The sequence below is a fragment of the Ictalurus furcatus genome, chromosome 2, assembly GCF_023375685.1.
Source record: "Ictalurus furcatus strain D&B chromosome 2, Billie_1.0, whole genome shotgun sequence".
Taxonomy (NCBI): domain Eukaryota; kingdom Metazoa; phylum Chordata; class Actinopteri; order Siluriformes; family Ictaluridae; genus Ictalurus; species Ictalurus furcatus.
In genome coordinates, this window is record NC_071256.1 from 9,391,198 (window position 1) to 9,403,999 (window position 12,802).

The 12,802-nt window shown below is 39.2% G+C and overlaps 1 protein-coding gene across 9 annotated transcripts in view; it reads left to right on the forward strand.

Annotated features, from left to right (window-relative positions):
* Positions 1–8,118, forward strand: part of LOC128621280 (caskin-2) — a 106,478-nt gene extending 98,360 nt beyond the window's left edge. For 6 of the 9 annotated variants that reach the window (XM_053646947.1, XM_053646955.1, XM_053646971.1 and 3 more), the window contains 3 exons: positions 36–1,610; positions 2,827–3,076; positions 4,295–8,117. In XM_053646947.1, coding sequence (XP_053502922.1) covers positions 36–1,610; positions 2,827–3,076; positions 4,295–4,391 — 1,922 coding nt within the window. In that variant the 3' untranslated portion in view covers positions 4,392–8,117. Of the gene's footprint in view, positions 1–35; positions 3,077–4,294 lie in introns of those variants that run through there. The other 3 variants (XM_053646981.1, XM_053646962.1, XM_053646990.1) reach the window with 3 other exon arrangements.
* Positions 8,119–12,802: the final 4,684 nt, after the last annotated feature.

Below are 12,802 nucleotides of genomic sequence, written 5' to 3' on the forward strand. Positions count from 1 at the left end.
CCTCTGATGATTGTGTGCCTTTTAACCATTGTCAGGGCATCAGAAGAAAATCATGCTGGCAGTAAAGAAGCTTTCTGATCTCCATAAGGCTCTCCTCCAGGCCGAGTCAGGTCAGGGCACTCTGCGCTGCAAACATCTGTCTGCACTGGACCTGCTACCCATTGATGGAGGTGACCCTACCAAGCCCCACACACACAAAATGCTCACCTTCCATGCTAGTGAGCTTAGTGCTGAACTCCAGAGTGCCATGTCAACACAGCATGATGACCTTCAGGAGGGCCTGGCTATCAAGAGTGCTGTGGCTCTTTCAGTGAGCCAGGAGAGTATTGATGCTCGTTCGGGTGGTTCAGGCTGGTCACAGGAGAACCCCATAATGTCTTGCTCCTTCTCATTAGCTACCCCTTGTCACAGCCAGTCTCAAGACAGTCAGCTCAACAGCCCTTCAAAACAAAGAAACATTCCAGAAGGTCAGGACCATCAGCAAAAGAGGCCCACTGGTTCCTGTCCATCGTGCATTATGATGGATGTCAAGCCCAAACCAGGCAGTTCTTTGGCACAGAAAGCCTTCAGCTACTTGAATGCTAACAGTGGCACAGCCACCCTGGACCACAGTTTGCCCAGAGTGCCTAAAAAGCACACACAGAATCTGACACGCCATGCGTTGTCTGACGGTGAGGCTGAGGAAGAGGATGATGAACAGCTGGCAATGCCTGCCACCACTGCACTGCCTTCTTATGCCACACTGAGCCGCAGACCTAAACGTGGGCATCTCATCCGAGCCCAGTCTACTCCAGAGCAGTCAGTTAATCGTAGCCACTCATTTGCAGTCAGGACCCGGCGCAAAGGCCCTCCCCCTCCTCCACCCAAGCGCCTCAGCTCTGTCAGCAGTAGTAGCAGCAGCACTGAGACTGCAAAGTCCCCAGCCCCACCTATAGGTCAAGTGGAGACTGACAACCCTGAAAGTGTCAAGAGCATTGCAGCTACTCTAGAAACAACCATAATGGGCCCCAAGGCTAACCTCTGCCGTGAAGGCAAAACTGCCCTTTCTGGGTCCTCTGAGATTTCCAGGAGAAGGGTTTTGAGCCAGAGCGAAACTAGCATGCATCCACAGGCTAAAAGAGATGACCGAGTTGTTAAGTCAGATTCTGAGGAGGATGAAGGTGCTAAGGACAAAGGCCTGGACAGTTCTTCCTCACCTCAAAATAGTTCTGGGGAGTGTATCCCCTTTGCTGAAGAGGGCAACCTCACCATCAAGCAACGGCCCAAAGCAAGCAAAGTTGACAGCACCACTGAGGCTCCAGAGAAAGAGACATCAGCTAAGGTGCCAGAGCTGCCAGAGTTTAAATTGAAGGAATCAGGCACAGTAAAGAGGCGCCATAAGCTGAAGGAGAAGGACCAGCCACTTGCCATGCCCACTAGCAGAGGAGAGAGTGGGCAACAGTGTCTAAGTGCAGTTAACCTGTGCATCAGTGAGATACCAATTACACCACCATATGTGCAACCTCTAATTGTGCAGGCTCTGAAGACACCCCTCTCCCCGGAACCAGCCAGTCCACCAAAACCTGCACATCACACTAGTAATCTCAATCAGCATGCTCCTGCAGTCACAGGTACACTATATGGCCAAAAGTTTGTGGACACTTGACCATCACACCCATATGTGCTTTTTTGAAGATCCCTTTCCAGATATAGCAAAGGGTGCTGTTATAATAACTTCCACTCTTCTGGGAAGATTTTCGACTAGATTTTGGAACGTGGCTGTGGGGATTTGCCCATTCAGCCGCAAGAGCATTGGTGAGGTCTGACACTGATGTCAGGTGAGGAGGCCTGGGGTGTAGTCACTCAAAGGTGTTCAGTTGGGTTGAAGTCAGGGCTTCGTTCAGACCACTTGAATTCTTCAACACCAGCTTTGGCAAATCTTGTCTTCATGGACCTTGCTATGTGCACAGGGGCATTTTCAACACATATTTGGGCCCCTAAGATCCAGTGAAGTAAAATTGTAATGCTATAGCATAAACAGACATTCTAGACAATTGTGTGCTTCCATCTTTGTGGCAACAGTTTAGGAAAGGCCCACATATGGGTGTGATGGTCAGGTGTCCATAAACTTTTGGCAATATAGTGTATATACATTAAATGAAATACATGGGGTCTCATATTAAATCCAGCCAATTTTGTTTAGTATTTTGCACTTATTTTGGCCCTCAGAACAGCATGATTTTACCTGCGCATTGATCTTATATGATGGTGAACGTGTTTCTTTTAAATATTAAAAAAGAAAAATTAATAGCAAATTTTGATCATTCTTGCCATGTCCCATTGTTTCTCACAATTTCTCACAATTCTCCTGTGATCCCAGTGATCCACAAATTGTTTTGTCCACATAAAAAACAGCAGCTGATAGTTTTCTTGCTTTTGGCACCAATGTCTGTAAAACCTTAAAGCAGTTTTGAATGAAAAGCCCAAGATCATTCACATTCAAAGTCACTCATTTTGTTGATGCCTTGTTTGACAATGTAATCAGAATATATGTGTTTAAAAGTAGGTGAGTACCTAAGTAACTCAGTGTAGATCACCATACATGTGGCTGTTTAATGGGTTTAATGGTAAAAAATCACTCCAGCACTGATACCATATATTTATTATGATTAAAAAAAAATTAAGTAATTTTGTCGAAAGGTAATTCCATGCTTTCACTTTGTGGTATGTCATTCGTGATCATTTGATCATACCCACATTCATCAAAGACATGAAATCTATGTAAGTGAATAGCTTATGGTTTAGAATATTTGTAATTTACAGTTTTGTTGTTTATCTTTATCTAAGCTGGACAACAAGGTGTTATGCTGAGTGTGGTGCAGAATGTGGCTTTTGCAGCACCCACATCTTCAATGCCATGTTCCCCAGTAGCTGTACCTCCAGTTCAGATGGTGACATCAGGAACGTTTCAGGCATGTGTGGAGGCTGGTCCAGAGTCCATGCTGGTGCAGCAGAGACTGGATCAGACCAGCTCCTCTCTGGAGAAGGCACTGAAGGCTGTGGAGAAAAAACTTACTTTGGAGGACATGAACGATGGGTGAGCTCATGTACAGCAGAGGGAACACAAACATACACACGTGTAAAAAGGCAGTATTCAAACAGAGACATACTGTACAGGTCCAAAAATATATGGACATTGACAAAGTTATTGGATTCAGGTCACATGATTTACTTGGCCATTGCAAAATATATCACTTCTTTGCCTTAAAAAAGACTGTTGGGTAGCTTTTACAGTATGATTTGGGTCATTATCCATTCGTTTCCCTATACACTTTAGAATTCATCTAGCTGCTTTTGTCAGCACTCACATCATAAATACAAGGGAACCAGTATTGGCAGCCATACATGCCATTACATGAAGTGGTATGCTTTAGATCATGAGCAGTTCCTTCCCTTCTCTTCATATTATTCTGATATATGTTGATCTTTGTCTCATCTGTCCATAGGATTCCAGAACTGTATGGGCTTTAAAATTTTTTTAAGCTAAATTGAATCAGGTGTTCCTGTTTTTGAGGCTTACCAATGGTTTATATATTGTAGCAAATCTTCTGTATTTACTTTAGTGAAGTATTCTATTGATTGTTGACTTTGGCACAGCTACGCCTACCTCCTGGAGGGTGTTCTTGTTCTGGTCAACTGTTGCATAGGCGTTTTTCTTCACCAGGAAAGAATTCTTCTGGCATCCACCACAGTTTTCTGTGGTCTTCCAGGCCTTTTGGTGTTCCTTAGCTCATCAGTGTGTTCCTTTTTTTTAAGAATGCAGTAAGTAGTTGATTTGGTCAGACTTAATGTTTTAGCCATCTCTCTGATTGGTTTCTTCAGATTTTTCAGCCTAATGATGGCCTGTTTCACTGGCAATGCCAGCTCTTTGGACTTAATAACAGCTACAGATTCCAAATGCTAACACCATACTTGAAAGCAACTCCATTTATCTGCTTAATACAAACATTGGCATTGAATAGCCAATTACATCTGGTCTCTTATGGGGGGGGGGTGAACATTCACCCCATTTGGATTTACATATTTATACAGCTCACTTTCATTATTTAATTTAAACTCCAATATACTGTGGTAGACAGCTAATATAGCAATGACTTTGTCAATGTCCAAATATTTATGGACCTGAGTGTACATTATACATCAACTTGACTTACTGAGTCAGTGCAAGATGCTAAGGTATACATGCTGAAATGTATCTGTCAGAAATGAAATTGAGTTTACTGAGCATGTCTTTGTTGTATGTTAACTAACACAGAGGATGCAACACCGTGAAGTCTGCAGGGAATATACTCGATGACATTGGGAACATGTTCGATGATCTGGCATACCAGCTGGATGCTATGCTTGACTGAACTTCCTTCTCAAACGTCATACTGTAGCTCAAAGTGATGTTTGGATGTGATGTAGGAGACAGAAAGAAAAAAGAACGCAAAGTGGGCCTGCTTACAGAACAATTCAAACCATTGGCTATTAATTTGCTTTTCTTTACCATGAAATAGGACTTTGCTGCTTGTGGGTTTACAATGCAAAAATGAAAAGGGACCCAACATTTTCTACAAGGTCTCTGAACTCATGTTTGACCATTAACCATTTCCATTAACTCCATTAATTACTATTTATGCTTTATACACTAAAACACTAGTGTCCACCATAGGCTGCTGCTGTTTAGCCTATGCTTTAACAGGAAGTAAAATTTACAGTTATTCCATTTATGAACCTAATAACATTTATGTAATTTATTTTCTTTTCTTAAAAAAAATGTTTTGTCTATTTACTTTGGTTGAATCTTTAAATATAAACCAATAAAACATGAGTACAATTTAATATGGCAAGTGGACCCAGATGACCTCGGACAGTAAACCATAACTACTTTATTCTTGCACCAAGACTTTTTGCAATTTGTATGTGTATATTTAAAACGTGCATTTTCCTGAGCATTTCATTTATGACTAGTTTTATATCGAATTTGGTTGCCATTTTAAAATGTACTTGCCTTTTAGTGTCAGTAAAATTTACAGTATAACATGGATTACAGTTATGTTGTGTGTAGTAACAACAAAAGTTTTCAGTAGTTATTATTGTAAAGGGAACACATCATCTTTGGCAACACAAAGTTTTGCCAGTGTGGAATTATAGGGGAAGCAGATGTATTATGAATGATTACTATATTATTCACATTCATTATTTTTGAAAAATAAAAATGCATATTAGTAAAAAAGAAAAAAAAAGAAAATGTATTTAAAGACGTCAGATATGTGTTTTGTACACAAACAATATATCTCATTGAGGAACTGTATGTTCTGCCAAAACATTTGTGTTTATTTTTTTTCTTCAAATGTTCATATGACTTGTCCTTCCTAAACTAATAAGTTTATATTGTTAAAACTACATAGTAATTGGTCCAACGCTGGATTGAAAGGTATGGAGTGCCATTATCGTCAGACTAATTTGTGTGGTGTAGGAACTTTGCCAGGGATATAACCCCTAAGGTATTACATTTCTTGTCCTACATTTCTTGTTAAGAATGATCAACAAAATGATTGGACAAACACTGCTTGTTTGTATAATGTCCACTTTCTGTCTACCTGGAATTGTCATAAATGCTCTTTGAAGCCCAGGCCTCTCTACTCCAGTTTTCCACTCCAGGACAATCAGCAACCAATGTATGTGGTGAGGCAGGAACCCTGACTGCGTCACACCTAAGTTCAGAAAATCATAAATATCTGTGAGTTGGGCATTAAATTTCCATCCATTTTTTCTGCTTATCAACGTCAGAGTCAAGTTTTAGACTCTTGCTTTAGACATGTTTTAGACTCTGATCCTGCATTAGTTTCAGCAAAGTCTCCACTGTTGAAAGACACAGGAGAACTTCAGTGATGACCACCAAAGAGACACCATCAAAACATAACTATAAAGTTTCTCTGCGTATCTTCTTAGATGTTGGCATGATACTTTAGCTAGAATTTGTATGTTAAGTAGATCCACTCTTCTGGCCATTTTATGTAACAACTAAACAGCTGTCTACACTCACTGTGTATGTCTGGTATTAAGTTTAATTCTACCCATTCTGCAGTTGTTTATCATTTTCTTTCACTGCATTGGTATATATTTTCAACTGCCACATATTTTGTATTATATGAATGCATCCATTATTATTATTATTATTATTATTATTATTATTATAAACGTATTTTTGCATATGTTTCTCTCTTGTTGCAAATGAGTTCTACAACTACCAGCAGATTCACTAATTTAATGTCATCTCATTGTCCATTGGACTGGTTCCCTGTTTAATATAATTATTAAATAATAATAATTTCTAATAATTTAATACATTTAATAAATAGACATTAATTCAAATATTTACCCACCTACAATGGTCTAACAACATTCTATTTATGAAAGTAGCTTTGTCATCGCTACACTTACCCTCTTGCTTTTGCACATAAATACGAACACACTAACATCACTAGCAACTTTTTGTGGCTTGTGCGCAGTGATACTTTTCCAGTCTTTGGCATTTCATACGAAGTCATTCACTGACACGAACATTAACAGGTTGTTCAGAGGGTGAACATGCTTGGCCTCCTAAGAAAGTCTCTGCCCAAAACTCTGCATACTGGAAAAAGGAGACTATGGCTATGGCTTTCAGCTTCATAGAGCAAATGACTTGTTATACCTAGGTATTTACATGAAGTGAATGCAAAAACCTGACACCTCTTCAAATGGGGAGACAATTTTCAGCATTGTGATGGATAACATTAAATGCCAGTTGAAAGAATGTGCATTTTGTTTGATGCCATCAGTCAGTATGTTATTTTAATTACCACAGTCTTTATCCAACATCAATGTCAAATTCTTTGTGTCCAGTTGACAATATGTAATAACAGTATTCAATCATTTACACACCATTTATACAGCTATTACTATATTTTTTTACTATTATAGTGCCACCAAGAGGCCAAACTCCTCCATTTTTCACATGTGCCCTCAGACCTTACATAAGCTTACCAATTTAACGTTTTTTCAGTATTATAGCACCACCATGTGGCAAAACTGCGCCAACTGGGTGACCATAGCTTGTCCTCAAACATAAGCATGCCAAATTTGGTTAAGATCTCATTTTGTTCAACAGTTATAGCCATTTACGTAAAAGTGGCTACGCCTACATCCTGTGTTTTCACATACTGTAGCTACCTCAAGTCGACAGTTCAAACTTTTTTTTTTTTTTTTTTTTTTTTTTATAAGTTTTGATAATGAGACTCCATAAATTTGTTTGGCACTGGTTTGGTCCCAATTGGAGGAAAAACGCATAACTAGTTTGCAAAAGTAGGTTTTACCAAAAAACAAGCTTTCAACAGTTATGGGTATTTTTATAAACAAGCTCACTATAGTGTCACCATCTGGCCAATCAGGCTGAAACATTGAGATGCTGTAGTACTCTGGAGTAGTACATTCCCTCAAAGTTTCAGCTCTCTAGGCCTTATGGTTTGGTCTGCACTGTCAGTTTTATGGCAGAATAATAATAATTTTAAAAAATATATAGCTGCAAGTAGCAATTATCAGCCGTTTAGGGCCCCTAAAGACGTTAAAAGATATTACTTAATATTGTGCAATCCTATAAGCACCTAAATCAAAGAAAAACCAAGATAATTTTAAGAAATAATGGCCTTCATTAAGCTTGTCTAATAGCTGCTGAACATTGCTCGACCGATGGTGGCCATGTTTTTCAGTATTCACAATTGTCCACGTATATGCTGATTTTACCCCACAAGGACAATTCTTGCAAGATTAATTTAATGAAGTCTATTGGACCAATGGCTCCACATTTAGTCCCAATTTCATATTTTCTTCTGTTATAGCGCCACCAACTGTTCACAATCAGTATTTTTATGAATTGTCCTCAGATTGAACCCATAAATAAGTATGCCAAGGTTGGTGAAAATATTTAATTTTGTTCAAGAGTTAGCCATTTAAGTAAAAGTGGCCACGCCCCCTTCAAACTTTTTGATGTGTCCTTAATTATTGATTTAAGCAGTCCAAAGAATTATCCTACTATAGTATAATTACAGTTGAGCAAAAAACCTAGGACTACTTTGCAAAACTAGCTTTCAGAAATAATCTTAAATATTTAACGAGCGATTTGATTGACAACAGTGGTCCTAGAGGCAAAGTTGTTCAGAATCAGAAGATCTAATGTATGATACAAAGAATATGTGGATATCTGAAACATTGAATGATTTTTAATCATTTACACACCTTTTATACAGCCATTTTAAAGTGTTTTTTTTTTACTATTAAAAAACTCCTCCATTTTTGACAAGTGCCCAGACAGACTGAGACCTTACATAAGCTTAGCAAGTTTGGTGAAAATTTCTCATTCCATTATAGCCATTTTAGTAAAAATGGCCACGTCCACTTAAAACCTTTTGATGTGCCCTTGCGAGGGTAAATCAGAACGTCAACTTTTTTTGATAATTATTGATCTAGCATGTCCAAAGTATTGTCCTGCAGTAGTTTTGTTTCACTTGAGCAAAAAAACCTTTTTTTAAACAAACTAACAATTAAGTATATGAACACAAAATCCATAAATCTTTGCCGGCAAGGTCTGAAGATGATCTGAATCGAATTTGGTGAAAATTGGGCCAACAGTCTAGAAGGAGTTCAAACAACAAGGTTTTCAATGAAATTCCAAATGGTGGACGGCAAGTTCGATTTAATCTATCATGTCCAGTGTCATTACAATACGCAAAAGTAATAAAAAAAATTAGCATTTTTTGAAATTGCACTATAATGTTCCCAAAACACCACAGCTACCCTCAAAATATGATTGAAATGACAGGAAGTTTAGTTTGAATACGCAAAAACAGAACAGAGATAAAGCCTCACGTCCATTTTGGAGTGCTCAACATCAGATTCGTTTGTGCGTTGTTTGAGAATGGTTTGGTCTATCAAAAAGCTTTTCCTAACTTTTTGCCAGCATCGTGTGAAGATGATCTATTTCGAATTTCGTGAAAACCAGACAAACGGTGTAAGAGGAGTTCAAAAAAGTATGTTTTTAAAGAAAATCGAAATGGCAGACAGGAAGTTTGGCCGACTATGGCAAAATTGTTATGTCTGTTCTCAGCATGACCAAAGGAATATAATAAGACCAGTTTACTTACAATGGGCAAAATTAATCAAAAGCAATTATCATTTTTTGCAATTTCATTATAGTTTTGACCAGAAGGTGGCACTGCTTTGAAACTTTTCGAGTACTTTCAGGGCATGGTGACACTTACCAAGTTTCGTAATGATATGCAAAGTTGTTTGTGAAATACAGCAAGACTGACTCCAGAGACTCGGGCATTTTCTAGGATGCGAGAGATTCACAATGAATCATACAGTGGGTCCACTTGGCTAAAGGGGCTAAATTCTGTGAATAACTTTTTGAAATAACTGTCCCTAGATGATGCATGCCAATTTTTGTGCAAATCGGACAAACGGCCTTGGATGAGTTCAAAAAAGTAGCTTTTTCAGAAAATTCAAAATGGTGGAAAAATTTTCATGACGGAAAATGACATCATAGGGTACAATCAAATCGTCTTGAACCAAGGAATCAGAGGGGGAAATTATTTTGTTTCTATGATGCACGGTTCAAAAGTTATTAAAATAAACTTGGGGGCAAATTTGGACAGTTGGTGGCGCTAGAGTGATTGAGTTGGAGACTCCAAGTTTGATATATTAACAGATCAGACTGTCTTCTATCTGTCTGCCAAATTTCATAACTTTCCCACAAGCGGTTCTATGGGCCGCCATAGACTTCCAGAGCGGAATAATAATAATAAGCAGAAGAAGAAATCTAACAAAAACGATAGTAATAATAATAATTAAAGCTGCAAGCAGAATTTAACGGGGCCAAGCACCAAGTGCACAGCAAGCACAATGTGGAACCCGAAGAACAGGAAGAGGAGAAATAGAATGTACATAAATTAATAAAAGATGGGTTCAGCAGCACAGCTGAGAATAAGATTCAACAGGAAATTAACAGAAGAGGGGCATTTATTTGCATGCCAAGAGGTTGAAAGGTTAGTGCATTGCTGAGCCGAAAGCATCCAAATAACATTACACATACTTCTAAGAACTTGCACCACACAGGAATCAAACCTTTAGAACTGTGCCACACAGATGACACATGTTTGGCTTGATGCTGAGGAGAAAACATTAGTTAGAATGTTAACAGATACTGGATCACAACTTTTGAACAAATATGAATATCAAAAATCATCCCACACCCTCAATCTGTCCCACAAGCACTGTACAAGGATTGTCCCACAAATGCTGTACAAGGCTCAGGTGGTGTAAGGGACAATACACCCCAAAAGGTCATACTGACTGGCCAGGTCTTTGTAAATCTTCCTCATAGTAGTTATAGATCAGTCCACTACTCATTGTTTGTAGGGCAGATGGGCAGTGCCAGTGAAATCCAAGAGCTGATTCTTGAACATTTTGTGGCTTAGCCATAGGTGATCTTATGTTTGAGGGAAGATGGCTAATGATTGAGGGACCATTACTTGCCCACTGACTTGCCACAGCTTATCTACCAGGGCCCTGGCAGTGGCCCTGCATGTGAGACTTTAGGGAGAGAGCAGGTCACTCCATGTACACAGGTGCACAGCTGCTGGCACTCTGACGATCTGCACTGTGTTCTGGAATGCAGTTCAATATTCCTGAAGAACTGAGACTGTGCAGAGGATGCAGAGCTAGATCCAAAATGAAGAAAGAGGAGATGCTACAACCCCTCCATTCCCTTTATTCAGGTCTCTTAGCAATAAAATGGATGAGCTCAGTGCACTGATCAGGACCCAGAGGGAGTATCGGGAATGCAGTGTACTTTGTTTCACTGAGACATGGCTGCATGAAGATATTCCAGAATGCTCAAATGCTTCCATCCCTGGCTTTCAGACAGGAAGGGCAGACAGAGACAGAGACTGAGTGGTAAGAAAAAAAGGTGGAGGGGTCGTGCTGTTTGTAAACAACAGATGGTGTAATTTGGGACATGTTACTGTGAAGGAGCATCACTGTTCTGCAAATGTTGTACTGTTGGCTGTTGGTTTATGTCCATATTATCTGCCAAGGGAATTCACAGTTGCCCTTTGTTATTGTATACATCCCACCAGCAGCTGATGAAGAAGCAGCATGTAATGTTATACTCTTGGCTATTGTGAGACTCCAAACTGAGCATCCAAACAGGTTCATTGTCATTTCAGGGGATTTTTAAATTAGGTGTCACTCTCCACTACATTACCAAGTTCCACAGTTTGTCAATTGTGTTACCAGAAAAGAACACTGGATCTCCTGTACACAAGTGTGAAGACTACAACCTGGTTCTGACACCCATACTGCCTGTTGTCTTAAGGCAGTCTGTGACGTGGAGATAGTCTCAAGAGGCAGAGGAGCCTCTGCAGGTGTGCTTTGAGACCACAGACTCAGTTCAGTTCCTTTAATGTTTGCAGCAAAATGTTAGAGAGCTTCTACCAGTCCATGGTAGCCAGTGCAGTCTTCTTTGCAGCAGTATGCTGGGGAGGCAGCATCAAAGCTGGAGATCTAAACAAACTCGACAAACTGATCAAGAAGGATGTTCCGGTCTTGGGCTGCTCTCTGGACGGTTTTGAGGTGGTGGTGGAAAATAGGACACAGTAAACTGAGCCATTCTGGATAATAAACAGCATCCTCTCCATGACTTACTGGTTAAATAGCAGAGCTCCTTTAGTAGGAGACTCATCTGGCTCCACTGTAGAAAGGAATTTTACAGGAGGTTGTTTGTACCAACAGCGATCACACTGTACAACAGCTCATCACTGGGATGGGGCACTATTTTGCACTGAGCCCGTCTTAAGATAAGCTCATTGTACGACAGTTGAACTTTACAACGATCCACTATTCATATCCATATGCACTGCCACTATACTTCTATTCATTTTTCTTTTTTTCTTTTTCTAATATTCACTCATATACACTGTTGACAATGTTGGTACTACATTGCCACTTTAATCCTGCTCAAGTCTACATTATATTGACAATGTTTACACACCAATACACTAGCACAACTTACTGTTAGACTGTATTTCTTTTTTAAAAAATTATTCTTAATTTAATTTTTGTTTATTCATTAAAAATGTTAAATTACTTTTAGAATACTTTCTAACTGTCAGTGCTGCTCTAATATGTGAATTTCCCTGGGATGAACATCCATCCATCCATCTATTTATTGTGGTCAAAATAATCCGGAATTCTAAATCAGTGCATGTAGATGACATCTCTTTACAACATTCAGGGAAGTTGCATTGCATCAGATTAAAAAAAACAACAACTATCTTTTATAACTCTTCAAGGTGTGTGATAGAATGGATGTAAATGTAAAAAAGAATTTCTTACAGATTTATGTATACAGATGGGGTAGTTATAATGACAGAGTGCAGGCTAACATGTTACCAGGTTCAGGTGTGTGTGTGTGTGTGTGTGTGTGTGTGTGTGTGTGTGTGTGTGTGTGTGTGTGTGTGTGTGTGAGAGTGAGAGAGAGAGAGAGTCTTGACCTTTCCTAGCCTGTGGTAAGCTTCACTGGTTTCAAAGTCTTGGAAAAGCATGTGGCATCACTGGTATCATTTGGGATTTTCATAAGTGAAATAGTGAAATGAACCATGTGCAACAGAGTATGTGGCAATAAATTCATTATGTCCTAGATATCATTAATAAGTTATCCAAAGCATCTTTATTTCATGAA